Source organism: Diaphorina citri, unplaced genomic scaffold (genome assembly GCF_000475195.1).
Source record: "Diaphorina citri unplaced genomic scaffold, Diaci psyllid genome assembly version 1.1 scaffold68, whole genome shotgun sequence".
Classification (NCBI taxonomy): domain Eukaryota; kingdom Metazoa; phylum Arthropoda; class Insecta; order Hemiptera; family Psyllidae; genus Diaphorina; species Diaphorina citri.
In genome coordinates this window covers 8,314-24,894 of record NW_007377505.1, presented here as the reverse complement: position 1 = coordinate 24,894, position 16,581 = coordinate 8,314, and the positions used below count along the sequence as shown (strand labels likewise).

General features: G+C 38.6%; 1 protein-coding gene across 1 annotated transcript in view; it reads right to left on the bottom strand.

Annotated features, from left to right (window-relative positions):
• LOC103519926 (protein PF14_0175) overlaps positions 1–244 on the bottom strand; it is a 33,725-nt gene extending 33,481 nt beyond the window's left edge. Inside the window, exon 1 of the mRNA XM_008485017.3 lies at positions 47–244. Coding sequence (XP_008483239.2) covers positions 47–139 — 93 coding nt within the window. The 5' untranslated portion in view covers positions 140–244. The remainder of the gene's footprint in view (positions 1–46) is intronic.
• Between the last annotated feature and the right edge of the window lie 16,337 nt (positions 245–16,581).

Here is a 16,581-nt window from a genome sequence, read left to right as displayed (position 1 = left end):
GAATTAGGAAAGAGTGAAAGAGGACACACAGTAGACAATAACTTACTTTGAGGTGTCTGTCAAACTGGAGGCAGGAACCAATAGAAGAGTGTAATCCGAAATGTAAACAAGCCGTGTTGGCCAAACAGTTATTCAACATACAATTTGGTTAGTTTTGTGACTATTTTGTCACTTTTTTCTTTCCTTTTTATACTTACATAGGTACCTACTATTCTATCAATTATTATTTATAAATTTTCTTTTTAATGAGGAAAGAAATCTAAACAATTAAAACAAAAATAAATAAGTAAAAAGTATGTTATAGGAAACATTGCAAACCAGGGGTTTGTTTAAAAAATCAGTTTGCGCGAAACAATAGTATGAATAATTAGATAGTAGAGAGGAGACGATTTAATGGCAGGATACTCAAAACCTTTCATCCAATTGTAATCAATTTCTATCTAATGAATAAATAAAATATAATATTTTACTAAGAACAATTTTTGATAATAAAAAAAAGAGTTTTAACAGAGCATAGTGCCTGAAAAACGTAACCTGTGAAAATGAGTCTTCTCTACAGGCTCTCTATCATTTTCAAATTTTCTTGGGTTTTGGTTTCCAGACGACCTCTTCTTCTTCTTCTTTCACTAAACCTTATCCCAGTTCTATGGGGTCGGCCAGTTCTATATGATATGGGGACCCTCCAGGGTTGCTGATGGGTACCTCTCGATGGATCAAGTTGGCCATCCCCAGATCGCCCCTGACCGAGTTGTCAGACCAAAGCCAACTGTAAATCCTAATTACGACCGCGACCCAATCACCCTCTGTAAAAAAAATCTCATTTAAATCGTTTCAGTGATTTAAGTAATTTACGTTATACTCACCTACTTCTGTAGAAGTTAGAGGTATAGGTACACCCTGAGCTTGAAATTCACAATACTTTTGATGTTTATGTCATTCTTGAAATTTACATTGCCTATAATGTTGGTCAATTTCATCACGAGTTCCCAAGATCGATCTCCTGTGATAAGAGACAGGGATTACGTTCACCTTGGTTTAATTCTGCGGTTTTATGCTTATGGTCCAATCACCCATCAACCAATCACATCGTCGGACTCAATCCTGGCGATTTTATTACTGTCTCTTACTGAGGTACCTATGTGTAACTGTCCCCTACTAGGTATAACTGTCAATTACTTATTAAACATGTGCTAACACTAAGACGCACAGCGGCTATAGCATAGACGTATTTTCCTTTCGCAATTTTCTTTCTTTTGAAGCTCGTTACCCCTCTTTTGGTGTGATAGCTTGAGAAGAGGGGATATTCGGTAAGCAAAATACGACTTTGCCTACCAGCTAAGTTCTGTTGTCATCTAAGTTGATAGCTGACTGTGGACCCGGGTAGAACCATAAATAACTGCCAATGACCCTCCAGCGATTGTCACTGAGAGTTGAACCTAAAGTAGATCTAAAATCTAAACTAGTGAGTTTACCGGCACTAAATACCTTGGCAGTAACAGAGTGACGTTAAATTCCTTGGAAAAAAATAGTTGTGTCATTAAACTTATGTGGCGAAGTCGGCTAAGTGCATTACGAGCCCTGGAGCTTTGAGAATAAGTGTGTTACCTAACGCAAAATATCTGTCATAAATGTGAGACCTTGTACTGCAATATGACAGAATGATCTTGGGTGCCAGCTTAGTTAGCTTGGCTGGTAGCGTGTCTGCCTTGTAAGCCCTGGCCGCGGGTTCGATTAACACCCGGGGGGGATGTCATCCTGAACGAATAATGTTCGTTCTCGGAACGGCTGGCTTTCTCCTATCCTGTCTTCCTTCTCTCTTCGCTTTCGGGACGATAAAAGTGAGTGAGTTATATATTTATAAAAAAAGTCTCATTTTCAGTGGGCTACTCAGTCAATGACTGTGCAGTCCAATAAACAGTTCTTTTGCCAGTGGACAGTTGGACACCGGGGGCGGATTTTATCCTGAACGAATAATGTTCGTTTTCTGAACGGCTGGCTTTCTCCTATCCTGTCTTCCTTCTCTCTTCGCTTTCGGTACGATAAAAGTGAGTGAGTTAAAAAAAGAATCTCTTTTTCAGTGGGCTACTCAGTCAATGACTGTGCAGTCCAATAAACAGTTCTTTTACCAGTGGACAGTTGGACACCAAGCTAACAATTGAGCTACTAAAAAGTATGAGGAGTAAACTCACAACCAGTAGAGGCAAAATGCTAAAAAATGTAAGTTTATTTTAATAGAAAACAGATTCTGCAAAGTAGATATAGGTGTAAGTTAGTATAAGTATACACAAGTAGTGCTTTATTTAGAGACTTGGACTGTCAGTTTAGAGGTAAGATTCTGCCAAATACCTGCTAATAACTGTCAGCACCAAACTCCAACCCCCCTCTACATAATATGTATGTAGAAACAGACTAACAGTCAGACAGACATGGAATTTAAGTCCTTAACTACTTAAGTACGTTGCAAGTTACGAGTATGTTTGTCTTGAAAATGATAATAAAATTATACTAAAAGTAATCATATCTACATATTATTACATAGATATAACAATAACTACATAGACAACGGTGATAAAATTTGTACTAGTTATGTTTATACCTATAAGTCATGTTATCTATTCTGGGAATTTCCTGTCATGTATGTAGAAACAGACTAACAGTCAGACAGACATGGAATTTAAGTCCTTAACTACTTAAGTACGTTGCAAGTTATGAGTATGTTTTTCTTGAAAATGATAATAAAATTATACTAAAAGTAATCATATCTACATATTATTACATAGATATAACAATAACTACCTACATAGACAACGGAGGATTATTGAGATATTGGGAAAATCCTACAATGCTGCAGTGAGTACCAAAGTTGTGACATAATAACACAAAGAAACTGCATTTACTTAAGTACGTTGCAAGTTACAAGTATGTCTGTCTTGAAAATAATAATAAAATTATACTGGTAAGTTATGTTATCTATTCTGGGAATTTCCTGTCTAGATACCTGGATGCTGCTGGAAACCGGTTTGGAGGATTGTGCCAACTTCTCCAACATGTCTATTTTACTACTATAGCGAGTTATCATTTGGACTGCAGGCGATAATTCTTTGAAAGTAAAAACCAATGGAGTATCGAATAGCTAATCTGCCCAGAGTGTCCCCAGTACAGCGGTGCGGCGTGTAGCGTCCTTCGGATGTCGCGTCGTCTTAAGTTTGGGATTTTTTCAAGGGAAAAATAGTTTTGGTGGATGTGACAAATTCCCCTAAAATTTCAAAATTCAATAAAGATCTTCTGTAGATCAACGAAGATTTTAGCCCAACCCAGTTTGAGTTTGGGATTTCCAAGGAGGGAAAAAATGGTGGATGTGTCAAATTCCCCTAAAGTTTCCAAATTAAAGTCAACGAACATTTGAGCCCAACTCATCTGAGTTTGGGATTTGCAAAAGGAGGGAAAATTTTGGTGGATGTGACAAAACTCCTTCTAAAATTTCAAAATTCCATATAGGAAGTTTTTTTTCCATTAATTATTATTTTACCTGCATACTGCATAACTACTCGGTTTGTAAGCTGATATAATAACTGATAAGCATCACTATAATATGACCTGTTTTTCATCATATTAGGTACTCCCAATATAAATATATTCTTATGACCTGTTTATTTCACGTCATATTTTTACTGCTGGCTTGTAGGCGTCAAGGGTGTTTATTTTTTATCATAGGTATTTATCATTATTATTAGCTACTATTATTATAATTATTATTATTATTTTATTGAATCCATGGAATTTGTTGTGACTGTGCGTTTTATTACTGCTGATTTGTTATCTCTCTGAAATGCATCTAGGTTGTTTCACAATCATCATCATCAGCACTAACGCCAATTCCTCCGATTAGCTAATGGACTCTGTTTGTTTTTTTAATGGGTTTAGCGTCACTGTATATGTAACTTATCAACGTAACAGGGAACATATTTTAAAGAGTTCAAATTCATGTGAAAGTCCTAGTCCATCTCCTGAGAAAACCCCTAGTTCTAAAGGTTCAAATAAACCTACTCGAATAAGGTTTCAAGAAGATACTTCTGATACAAATTAATGTACCTAATACACGTCCTGTGTCCTCTTTAAGGCCCAGGTCTATTCTTAAAGTTCCTGCTAGGAACATAACTCTGAAATGCATCTAGGTTGTTTCACAATCATCATCATCAGCACTAACGCCAATTCCTCCGATTAGCTAATGGACTCTGTTTGTTTTTGAATGGGTTTAGCGTCACTGTATAACAGCTGATGTTGGATTTCACCAATATTTATTCAGTCCTTTAAACTCCTGTTGAGCTAACAGCCTGTTAAGTTCCATTTAATTTGTACTGGCTTAACAGGGCTGTTAAGCAAACGGGCTGTTTGAGGCTGGAAAGAAGTTTGGTGAAAACCACCGTGAGATTTTTAACAATGACGGAGGTTTTACCCACCAACCAACCTCAGTGGTGCAGTTGTTAGCGTAGTGGACTTCGGACCTGGAGGTTGGTGGTTCGAGTCCAAGTCAAGACATATACTTTAGCGTAGTGCATTAAGCAGGGAACGACATTTGTGACAAGCATTTATGCTCAACACAATTAAAATTCCTAGGTTTTACCCACCATTTGGCGACAAGTTGCCGGCTTACTCACATTAACCTCACCCAGCCTGAGTGGGACCGGGAAAATCCAGCAGCACGCTATTGCCCAGATGATAAAAGTTAGGGTAAAAGAACACTCAAATAAGCATCATTCAATAGGATAAGGAAAGTCGTGTGATGTTCACACCAGATTTTTTTTTTCGAATAAAGGGTTTTAACACTGGAATACCAGGTCGATTACGCCAATTTATAGGTTTATTTATTTCTACGATAATTCAAGCCATGTCCGACCAGCCTTAAGAATTTTATCTTCAGTATCTTACTATGGCTAAGACTAGCCTATATGATGGCTTCATGGTTAGCAGTACTCGCCTCACAGTCCAGTGATCGGTGACCACAGGACTTCATGCATGTCCTGGCTATGGCTCGTAAAATATGAAAAACAACACGGTGCACCGAAAGCTGGAAGTCGACAGCGGATATTGGGCGATGGAATCGTTGTATAACCATTTGCCTATTCAGACAGCTAGGATACCTATACATATACAAAAAGACAGTATGACGATAAACGACAACCCCGTTATGTCCGCCACTAACGTTCAGACCATCTGACAGACTGCGGTCTCAAAGACCCAGATCTGTCATACCACCTTCACGTGTGCGGCTGAAAAAGCTTGAGACCTAGGATTGTCAGCCGGTCTAAGCGTGACTGGAGTTCGGACCTGGAGGTTGGTGGTTCGAGTCCAAGTCAAGACATATACTTTAGCGTAGTGCATTAAGCAGGGAACGACATTTGTGACAAGTATTTATGCTCAACACAATTAAAATTCCTAGGTTTTACCCGCCATTTGGCGACAAGTTGCCGGCTTACTCACATTAACTTCACCCAGCCTGAGTGGGGCCGGGAAAATCCAGCAGCACGCTATTGCCCAGATGGTCACCCATCCGGATACTAACCACGCGCATCGTTGTTCAACTTCAGTGATCCCTTGAGATCTATTGCTTTCAATGTGCTATTGCCAATAGCCTCTTTGTTATTTGTGATCGGTTTTTGAATCGATCTTTTGCCCTTGAATCGAGATCGATTAATCGAAATTTGAAGAGAGATCGAGACTTCGATCTTTTTTTTTAAGAGGAATAAAAAAATCCCCCGCCAAAAAAAGCGATTTTCCCACCGAACACGTTCCCATCTGAAGATAGATGCATTTTTTAATATGAGCATTGTGAGTGCGCGAATATTCAAAACTCGCATTTCGTTTTCGCAAGCTAATTGATTCAATCAATCAATCAATCAATCAATCGCAATTTGATTTTGTCTGTTGTGTCTTTTTCATGTTTTTGAGTTTTTCACACAAAAGTCACAAAACACCAAGTGCATGAAAGATCGAAGATCGATTTTCTTGAGATCGATTCTTTAGGTGAGATCGATTTTTAGCCTTCCGATTCGAATCGATTCAAAAAATCGATCTTTTACTCGAGATCGAACATCACTACTGGAGAGCATTAGAACAGGCATGTCTAAGAAAGTGTACCGTGTCTTAGAAAAAAGGAAACATGATATCGTCTGGAATGCAGACGAAAAGAACGAGTTCTCTTTTCCTGGGGTAACAGCACAAAATTTCCTCGAAAAAAAAAAGAAAACTTTGAAGCCAGGAACTTATTTTTGAAATTATTGGCTCAAGAAAATGATAGAGAGTCTCATTTTCATATTGGTTTGGTTTTTCAAGCGACTACGCTTCCAATGTAGAATCGTGAGTGGAGAATTTCTATCCGATAAGCTCGACTGTTGGGATTAACAGTCGAACTTATCGATGATCTGATGGAAATAAATTTTCAATTTTATTTTTTATCATTTCATCTCATTCGGATCGCATTAGTCCATCGCTTGCGATAGAACTCATCGTGAGTGGCGGACTTCAGTATGACAATTACAACTTCAGTATGACAATTACAACTTCAGTATGACAATTACAACTTCAGTATGCCAATTACAACTGATACAGCCTAGAGCTAGATAAACTTACTCGTATTGTAGCATGTCTAGTTTGTATGTGTTCGGTACTACAATGTACCTAGTATATCCAGTAATTCTGGGTATTACCTATTTAAATACCTCCTCTACCTACTAACAGGCCATGCACTTTTCAAAACTACCACGTCTTTTTCAGACTTGGCAATGTTTGAATGCTTATACCGGGATAACCGGGACTTTCCGTGACAGTAACCGGGACTTTCCAAGACAATAAACGGGACATTCCAAGATGGTGGCCGAGACATGATGGCGCCACTTTAGACACACATCTTTAAACGGGTTGTACTATTTTCAGAGTCATAAAGGAAATATGTGTACCTAGATTGTGTAGAGATTGGTGATATTGATCTGTGGGGAAATTTAATAACAGAGGACTCCACTATATCAACTATACATATGTATCAACCAACTATAGGTAGGTATCCAATATGATGAGATCAACTGATAGACCACTAGAATTGGAAGAATTGCCACATGCGAAAATTTCTCCTGCAAAACCACAACCAAGAGGGAAAAAAACAATGTAGGTACCTAAGTACCTTTCCCCATCCGTGGCACAAGCTCTGCTTATACGGGTGGGTATACCATTTATATGAAAAATGTATGTTTTGAGTTTTTTGTCGATGAAATATAAATGGAAACTTATTAAAAAAAAAAAAAAAAGTAGATATTGAATGTCACATTAATTTTAGTAATAGTGATAGTAATAAACTCTTGAGTAGTTTTGAGGTAACCACGAGGCGAGGTTAACACCGGAGGCATTCTCTACCACCTAACCACCTAAGGCAGTAGAATATACCTTGTTTATCCTGCTGGGTTAGGACTGAAAAGTCCTTTTATCCCAGCAGTCTAACCAAGGTCTCATGAATTAGGAAAGACAGTGGCGTAGCGTCCATGTAGGGCGTGTACGGCGGCCATACACTCAAAATTTACTCAAATTAAGGAGCGCGGTAGCGCTCCGCCCCGCCAAGTCAAGAAAGTTTGACCGCTACCCTTAAATATTGACTTTAAATATTTATGAAGAAGCATGTGCATGACTTATGTAGTAATGTGCATGGTGATGGAAATTAGTGCCCTACACGCCTTACAGTTGACTTTAGACCACGCTACGCCACTAGATATCTCTCATTAGACCCCTGAGCGAGCTCTCTGGCCTAGATGGCACCTCTTGGTATCCTCTTAATGGAATAATATATGGACTCACAGATTTCTCTGGCATAAACCTGATTGTGCGGACTTTCTAGAGCTGCTGCAGGTGAGTTTTAGAGAAACTGAGGAGATTGAAATATACCAGTGAGGGTGCTTAGAGGTTCCATCAAGGCCCAGGGATAGCAGCTTAACTCCAAACACAAAAGGCCCACTCCGAGGCTTAGGTGTAGGGGCGAACAGCCCTAAAGGATGGGTTAAGCTACTAGGAATCTACTACTATGCTAACTTAACCATCGGATTATCCAATGACCATTCGAGAAAGGCCCTTATGAAGGCCATTCTCTTTATAGAATAAGAGATGAGTGTACTCACCCATCTCTTTATAAATTAAACAGGTGAGTAGGTACACTCACCCATCCCCATTTTTTTCAACCTGAGGGGCCCGTAAGGTCAAATGCCTCCGCACATTCGGAAAACGAAGCCTATCTAAAGCCTACACTCTCAATGTCGACAGATTTATGGGGCAGTAAATGCGGATGTGTATCATCGTTGTTATCTTCTTCGTCTTCTTCTTCTTCTTCTTCTTCTTCTTCTTCTTCTTCTTCTTCTTCATGTTCTTCTTTTTCTTTTTCTTCTTCTTCGTGTTCTAGGTTAGTTTTGTGACTATTTTGTCACTTTTTTCTTTCCTTTTTATACTTACATAGGTACCTACTATTCTATCAATTATTATTTATAAACTTTCTTTTTAATGAGGAAAGAAATCTAAACAATTAAAACAAAAATAAATAAGTAAATAAAAGTATGTTATAGGAAACATTGCAAACCAGGGGTTTGTTTAAAAAATCAGTTTGCGCGAAACAATAATATGAATAATTAGATAGTAGAGAGGAGACGATTTAATGGCAGGCCATTGGCAGGATACTCAAAACCTTTCATCCAATTGTAATCAATTTCTATCTAATGAATAAATAAAATATTATTTATTTTACTGAGAACAATTTTTGATAATTAATTAAATAGTATGATTAATTTACTACTACATACCTATTTTGAATCAGAAAGATTAGGTTATTTTAAAAAGAACTACGTGCAGGAATTTGATTCCACCTCTATTTTTAATACATATTATTTTTGTTTATTTTATTTTTTAAATTGTTGTTCAAATTCAGATCCTTCTCTAACATTTCTTGAGCCTTTAAAGGCAGAATTCTCACATGAGCTCTTCCACCCAACCGAAGCGCTTCCAACCGGATATCACACAACCAAAACCGGACAAAAAACACTCAATATTCACCTTTGGAAAAAACACACGAAACATGTAACCGACCTGGCGACCTGACTCAACACTATGTCAACTGAATATATCGGAGGAAAAAATACACTCACACATCTGAATGAAATTTCAAAATAATAATAAGTAAAAATATAAAGAAATATATTAAAAAGAAAAATGAAATCTCAGGGAAAGCACGTCACATTTTGGATTTTTTTTTTTTATTTTTTTTTTCAAGTTTTGTTTATTTACGATTATTATTATTATTACTTTTTTATTTTTTCAGAAGTGAGATATTTTTAAATACGTTCTGACGGCGATAAACAACCCATAGTGTACATAGAGATACATACATACAGTTCAGCCTGTGGGAATAAAGCGAATGATAAAAATAAACACCAATTACGTCACTCTAGTAGCCCAGGCACGGAGGGTGATGCCCGACGGGCAGTCGGGAGACCCGGGTTCGACTTCCGGTCTGTCGGTGGGGTTCCTTATGAAGTCCTTGGAATAGGCCACTCATGGTGGACAATGTGCAGTGGACATCTTTGCATGTTCTTTTTACAAACCGTATAGCAGTAGAAAGAAACAGCAAAAGGTTGAGTGCGAAGGGCATCCGCTCGTAAAATTTGTAGCCAAAACCAAAATGTCAGCCCAAAGCAATCACCCTAGTTAGGGCTGATTGAGAGGCTGACGAAAAACACCGACCCCGTCGGTACACGGGAAAAGGTGAATAAGAAGATAGGAGTAGAAACGCGGTTTAAAAAGGAAGAAAAAAAATCGCCTCGACCAGAATACGAAATTTTGAACCCAGCCCCTCCGGGTCAAAAGTCAATCTTAACCACTCGGTCACACCTCAATCCCAGGTGACTCATCCAGAACTCTGACGACGTTATTATGATTGATTCATTCTCCGCACAGAGGAAGGTCAGCGCTGTGTACAGGGTGGACACATTTGGTGCAGTGACCAAATATTTTATGTACCCCATATTTCGAAAACTTCATCAAATTTGGATAGCATTTTCAACTTGTGCCCCCCAAAAGAGAGAGAGAGTGAAAAATCATGTGAGTTCTTCTAAGTTTAGAACAATCTAAGTTTTAACTTGTGCAGATCAAGCGTGCCGGGAGGCGCGCGAACGTCAAGAGTTCGAAGCGCCGCCCGGCCTATATTAACAGGAAACAGAATTTCATCTTCTTCAATTGAAAAAGAAAGCGATCTATTGTGCAGATCAAGCGTGCCGGGAGGCGCGCGAACGTCAAGAGTTCGAAGCGCCGCCCGGCCTATATTAACACGAAACAGAATTTCATCTTCTTCAATTGAAAAAGAAAGCGATCTACGTCACGAAATTCTGGAGGAAAAAGATTCGATGAGAGAGAGGAGGGACTCGAAACATAAAGTAACTTGAATTAATGAAATTTTTGATGAAATTCTTCAGATATGTTTAACATACAAAGGAAATTAATCAATTTTGGCACTAAAATTTGATCTGGCCTTTTAGATCCCCGTAGGGTGGGTCTACAGTTCACTGAACCACTAGTCTGTTAAGTTTTTAGTGGATGTGCTAAATTCACCTCACGCCAATGCTGAATTTCTATAGGTATTTTACGAAACCATTAGGTAAGGTTATATTTTATGTTATCTTTATTGTTTCGACTTGAATCTAACTACCTAGCATTTGCCGATATCGCATATTGCATGCGAAATTCCATTACAACCGACTGTCTAACTAGAAACAATTCTCATTACAGCCGTTCCCAAAAATTTCGCATCACATGAAGTTTGAGGTCCATGGAAACTTTGAACTGTAACTGTCCAATGAGTCTTAATGTCCAAAAATCGAAGAGAGAAGGCAGACAGGATAGGTTGGAGGAAAAAGATTCGATGAGAGAGAGGAGGGACTCGAAACATAAAGTAACTTGAATTAATGAAATTTTTGATGAAATTCTTCAGATGTGTTTAACATACAAAGGAAATTAATCAATTTTGGCACTAAAATTTGATCTGGCCTTTTAGAGCCCCGTAGGGTGGGTCTACAGTTCACTGAACCACTAGTCTGTTAAGTTTTTAGTGGATGTGCTAAATTCACCTCACGCCAATGCTGAATTTCTATAGGTATTTTACGAAACCAGTAGGTAAGGTTTTATTTTATGTTATCTTTATTGTTTCGACTTGAATCTAACTACTAGCATTTGCCGATATTGCATGCAAAATTCCATTACAACAACCGACTGTCTAACAAGAAACAATTCTCATTACAGCCGTTCCCAAAAATTTCGCATCACATGAAGTTTGAGGTCCATGGAAACTTTGAACTGTAACCGTCCAATGAGTCTTAATGTCCAAAAATCGAAGAGAGAAGGCAGACAGGATAGGTGAAATCCAGCCGTTCCGTTCCGTTTTTTCTTCTTCTTCTCCTCCTTCTTTTTGAATGAAAAGAGAATTTCAGAGCAATTCAATTCAGAGTCTCAAATGAACAAGCCCCACACTGGCACCGACATCGACAGGAGGAAATTGTGAAATCCAACACCCGACACCCGCCTCCTAGTCGTCATAGTTTAATGAGGAAACATGATATCGTCTGGAATGCAGACGAAAAGAACGAGTTCTCTTTTCCTGGGGTAACAGCACAAAATTTCCTCGAAAAAAAAAGAAAACTTTGAAGCCAGGAACTTATTTTTGAAATTATTGGCTCAAGAAAATCATCGTGAGTGGCGGACTTCAGTATGACAATTACAACTTCAGTATGACAATTACAACTTCAGTATGCCAATTACAACTTCAGTATGACAATTACAACTGATACAGCTAGAGCTAGATAAACTTACTCGTATTGTAGCATGTCTAGTTTGTGTGTGTTCGGTACTACAATGTAGTATATCCAGTAATTCTGGTATGAACCACTGTAACTGCTATGGTCTTATCGTCCCGAAATCGAAGAGAGGAGGAAGACAGGATAGGAGAAAGCCAGCCGTTCCGAGAACGAATGGTATATTTTTTTAAGAGGTTTGACAGAGGGAACTGTAACTGCTATGGTCTTATCGTCCCGAAATCGAAGAGAGAAGGAAGACAGGATAGGAGAAAGCCAGTCCTTCCGAGAACGAATATATTATCCCATCAGGATAAAATCCGCCCCGGGCGGGAATCGAACCCGCGGCCTAGCGCTTACAAGGCAGATGCACTACCAACTAAGCTAACTAGGCTGGCTGTTATATTTTTGAAGCTCACTAGTTGCGTACAAGTTGTTCAAGAACTTGTCAGATAGGACAATTAGACCATACTAGTTGCAGATGGGCTCGAAAAAGGTACAGATGTGTAAGCGCTAGGTCGCGGGTTCGATTCCCGCCCGGGCCGGATTTTATCCTGATGGTATAATGTTCGTTTTAGGAACGGCTGGCTTTCTCCTATCCTGTCTTCCTTCTCTCTTCGATTTCGGGACGATAAGATCTTAACAGTTACAGATCCCTCTGCGCTCCCTCTCTCTCTCTCTCTCTCTCTCTCTCTCTCTCTCTCTCTCCTCTCTTCTGCTTTTTTTTTCTAACACCATATTAGTGTACCCTGTACCTATGTGTATTATAGTTACTTATTAAAATTTTCTCATTTCTCTCCTTCATTTTCTCTCTCTTTCTCCCTTCCTCTCTCTCTCCCCACCTATTCACCCCCTCCCCCACGTTGTATTCCTTTACTCCTCTCCCTCTTACTCCCTCCCCTTCTTATCAGCTCCCATGGATTTTAATATGCATATAGGTATTACACAGTGCATGTTTACGAGTAGGTATTACCTACCATTGTATACTCGGGTGCAAAAAAATGGGACCAAATTGATTTTGGAAGTTTTTCCATGTCAACATAATGTCCATTGAAAATAGAGACAACTAGAAGGAGAAGTCCAACCGCTCCGAGAACGAAACATATCTGTTTAGGATAAAGATCGGGCGGAAATCGAACCCGTGATTTAGCACTTACAAGGCAAACGCGCTGCCCTCCAATCCAAGGCCAGCCACTCACTATCAGGTACACCTGACAAATATACCTGATCAGGTCCGCCTGTCAGGTCTACCTGATAGTGAGTGGCTGGCTCTAATAAGGATGGCAAGAAAAAAAAAAAAAAAAAAAAATCAAATGAAAGGGGGTCCGATTGTAAAATTTTTAAATGGCAAAAAAAAAAAAAAAAAACTCACATGAAAGGATGTCAGAATGAAAGATTGTAAAATTTGTAAATGCAACATGGTCCTAATTTTTCGTTCGCGAGTGTATACAGGGTGCTGTATAAAATAGAATTATAATGATGGGTGGTACCTTATACCGTCAGCGTATTGCTAATTAAATTCGCATTCGTTTTAATTAAAGAGAAAATATATACAGGATACCCCCAAAAGTCCCAAAGTGTATGCTCTTACAATGAGGAGCTTAGAAAAGAAAATAAATAATAATATGTACGTAATCGGGAATCCAACCCGCGGCCCAGCGCTTACAAAACTCGGTATGTATTCTAGTCAGCTAGTCACTCTAACCATTTGCCTTTTCTTTTGTCTGTTTCAGGTAACTACGGTATACTATGGGTTATTTCATTTATAATTATCAGTAGGAATCTAGAAAACGATGATGGAATATTGCTACTTACTTACGAGTAGGTACATATGTACCATTGTAAGTGAAATTTTCAATCTCACACATTACCTTACGTGTCGTAATACGTATTGAGGTAAGTATGTACCTATAACATACACTATCAGTTTCCTCGTACCTATTCATTAAGTAGGTATCTACCTACATAGTACATAGTACCATTAGTACCTAGGAGTACTTACAACAATAGATCAGTTGCGCTTACTTGGGTGATGTTTCAAAGTCATAGAACAGGAAAAATAAGGAAGAACGGAATTTTTCTTTTCCTTCTACGACTTCTAGATCCCGAGATAAATCGATTTAAAAAATACCGGTAAATCGTGAGGTTTGACGTCACGGCATACACTCCCGTAGGTGATGACGTCATAATTCATGACTCCCGCTTGGTTTGTGCACAAGCGGTTCTGCGCATTTTGACGTGAAATCTGACGTCCCCCTCCGTCTCTGAATTGTTTATACTCGACTGAGAAGCTAAGGAAGAGTAGAAAGACTCTCAAGAGCAGGTAAATGGTAAATCCTTTACAAAATCAGCGTTTTCTACCATAATTACCTACATAGCTGTTTGCTGCAACTTTCTCAAACACGTCCAAACTAACGAATTTCATTGCATTGCACGTTGCATTGCACAAGTCTGGACCCACCATTAAACCTCTTCACCCCGTAAAGAGGTGTGATAGAGGGAACTGTAACAACGGAGGTCTTATCGTCCCGAAATCGAAGAGAGAAACAGGACAGGATAGGAGAAATCCAGCCGTTCCGAGAACGAATCTTATCTGTTTAGGATAAAGTTCCCAATGGGTGAACGTAGCGAAAATAGAGACAACTAGAAGGAGAAGTCCAACCGCTCCGAGAACGAAACATATCTGTTTAGGATAAAGATCGGGCGGAAATCGAACCCATGATGTAGCACTTACGTCGGTGGGGTTCCTTATGAAGTCCTTGGAATAGGCCACTCATGGTGGACAATGTGCAGTGGACATCTTTGCATGTTCTTTTTACAAACAGTATAGCAGTAGAAAGAAACAGCAAAAGGTTGAGTGCGAAGGGCATCCGCTCGTAAAATTTGTAGCCAAAACCAAAATACCTGCGATATACCTACATAGGACTACATTTAACTTTAAGCTAAGTTTAGTTTTACAGGTTAATTAAGTTTTAATTATAAGGCCTATTAAAATTAAGATAAAATTGTACACACCAAAAGGTATCAATACTATAAAAAAATATTATTATTATAACATTCAACATGATGTCGTTTGGTATGCAACTTGGAACTTCATTTGCATTTTTCAATTTCGGGATTTAAAAAAAAAAAAAAAGAAAAATGTAATATAAAGTAAAAATCCAAGTTCTCTTGTCAACTTTCATCAGTCTGATTCCGAGAAATTCTGGGTTTGATTTCAAAGAAATCTAGAATGGAATAGAATCGAATAATTAAAAAATGAATAGATTGAAGAGTATCAACCTTCCACTAAAATTACAGGTAGGTATCTAGTCGTACATGTACATCACATGACGGAAAATAGAGAAAGAGAAAGAGAGAGAGAGAGAGAGAGAGAGAGAGAGAGAGAGAGAGAAATAGACATTAATTAAAGTCAATCACCTAGGATCCTAGGGGACTTTTCCACGAGGGAAGTGGTTTATTTTTCCCTTTTCAAGTTTTCGCCACACCCTCACTGGTTTTTAAGTTTTTGATGTTTTCCTGGGTTTTCCAATCAAGAATTTCCCCAGACCACCACCACCACCACCACAACGATGATCACACAAAAGACTGTTCACTGGTGCATATTAACCCGTCAAATATACGAGACCTTGTTTCGACTTCTGGGGTAAAGGGTCTTTCCAGTCCTATTTGGGCAAGCTAAACAAGGTATTGTACATTCTGTTCTAAAAGACGTGAAATGTCTCTCTATTATATCATGCAATCAGCTGAAAGAACGATGGGTAATGAGTAATGAGGTACCTTTGAGTAACAAAAAGAACCGCAGCCTGTGCCCTAAATCACCAAAGTATGGAAAAGGATCTTACAAGTGTAATAGCCCATGGAAAAGCAGAATTTTGAATTTGGACGAATCATATCGAAATATGGAATTGTAGGTAAATACTTTTCCCTACTTTGGTGATTTAGGGCACTGTTATATTTAACCTTGGAGAAAAGGCTGTTTGTATACCGACAGTTCACCCAAAATGTTCATCTCAAATAACGAAAGAGAAAAAGCAAAGGAATGACAAAGAGAGAGAGAGAGAGAATAGAACTATTTGACGGTCTCAAATGACATAAATAAGTTTGGGAGTGAGAGAGAAAATGAGAGAGAGAGAGATAGAGATAGAGACAGAGAAAGAGAGAGAGAGAAAAGGATAGCTTATCCCTAAAGGGGATTTAGGTAATAATAACAGACATACCAAAAATCGAGTTGAAACTTTTGGAACTTACTTCGTTCCGTCAATCAGTCATAGCTGATTTTATAGCAGGATTACCTGGTCTCCTATCAAATATTAGCTAACTAAAAGTTATTGTCATTGGATCAACTTATTGAGGTGCAAGAATCAACTCATTGGATCAACTTATTGATATCCAAGGATCAACTCATTGGATCAACTTATTGAGATTCAAGGATCAAGGATCTAACAAAACCTGGCACCTGGCAACTGATTGATAATATACGATCACAAGGTCTGATCCCACAAACTTGGAAGACCTCCCGTGCTAGAATTAGTCTGGCTCAGGGGTTCTTAACCCAGGTTACCTACAGGGGAAACTTTTGCGATTCGTCAGTCGACAGTTGACCCGTAGTTCAGGAAACGAAGCCCGAAAATTCTTACTGTTTGTAAGAAAAGTCCAAAGTTAGGTACTTCTCTTAATTTCAAAAATATAAATGGAAATTCACAAAGTTACA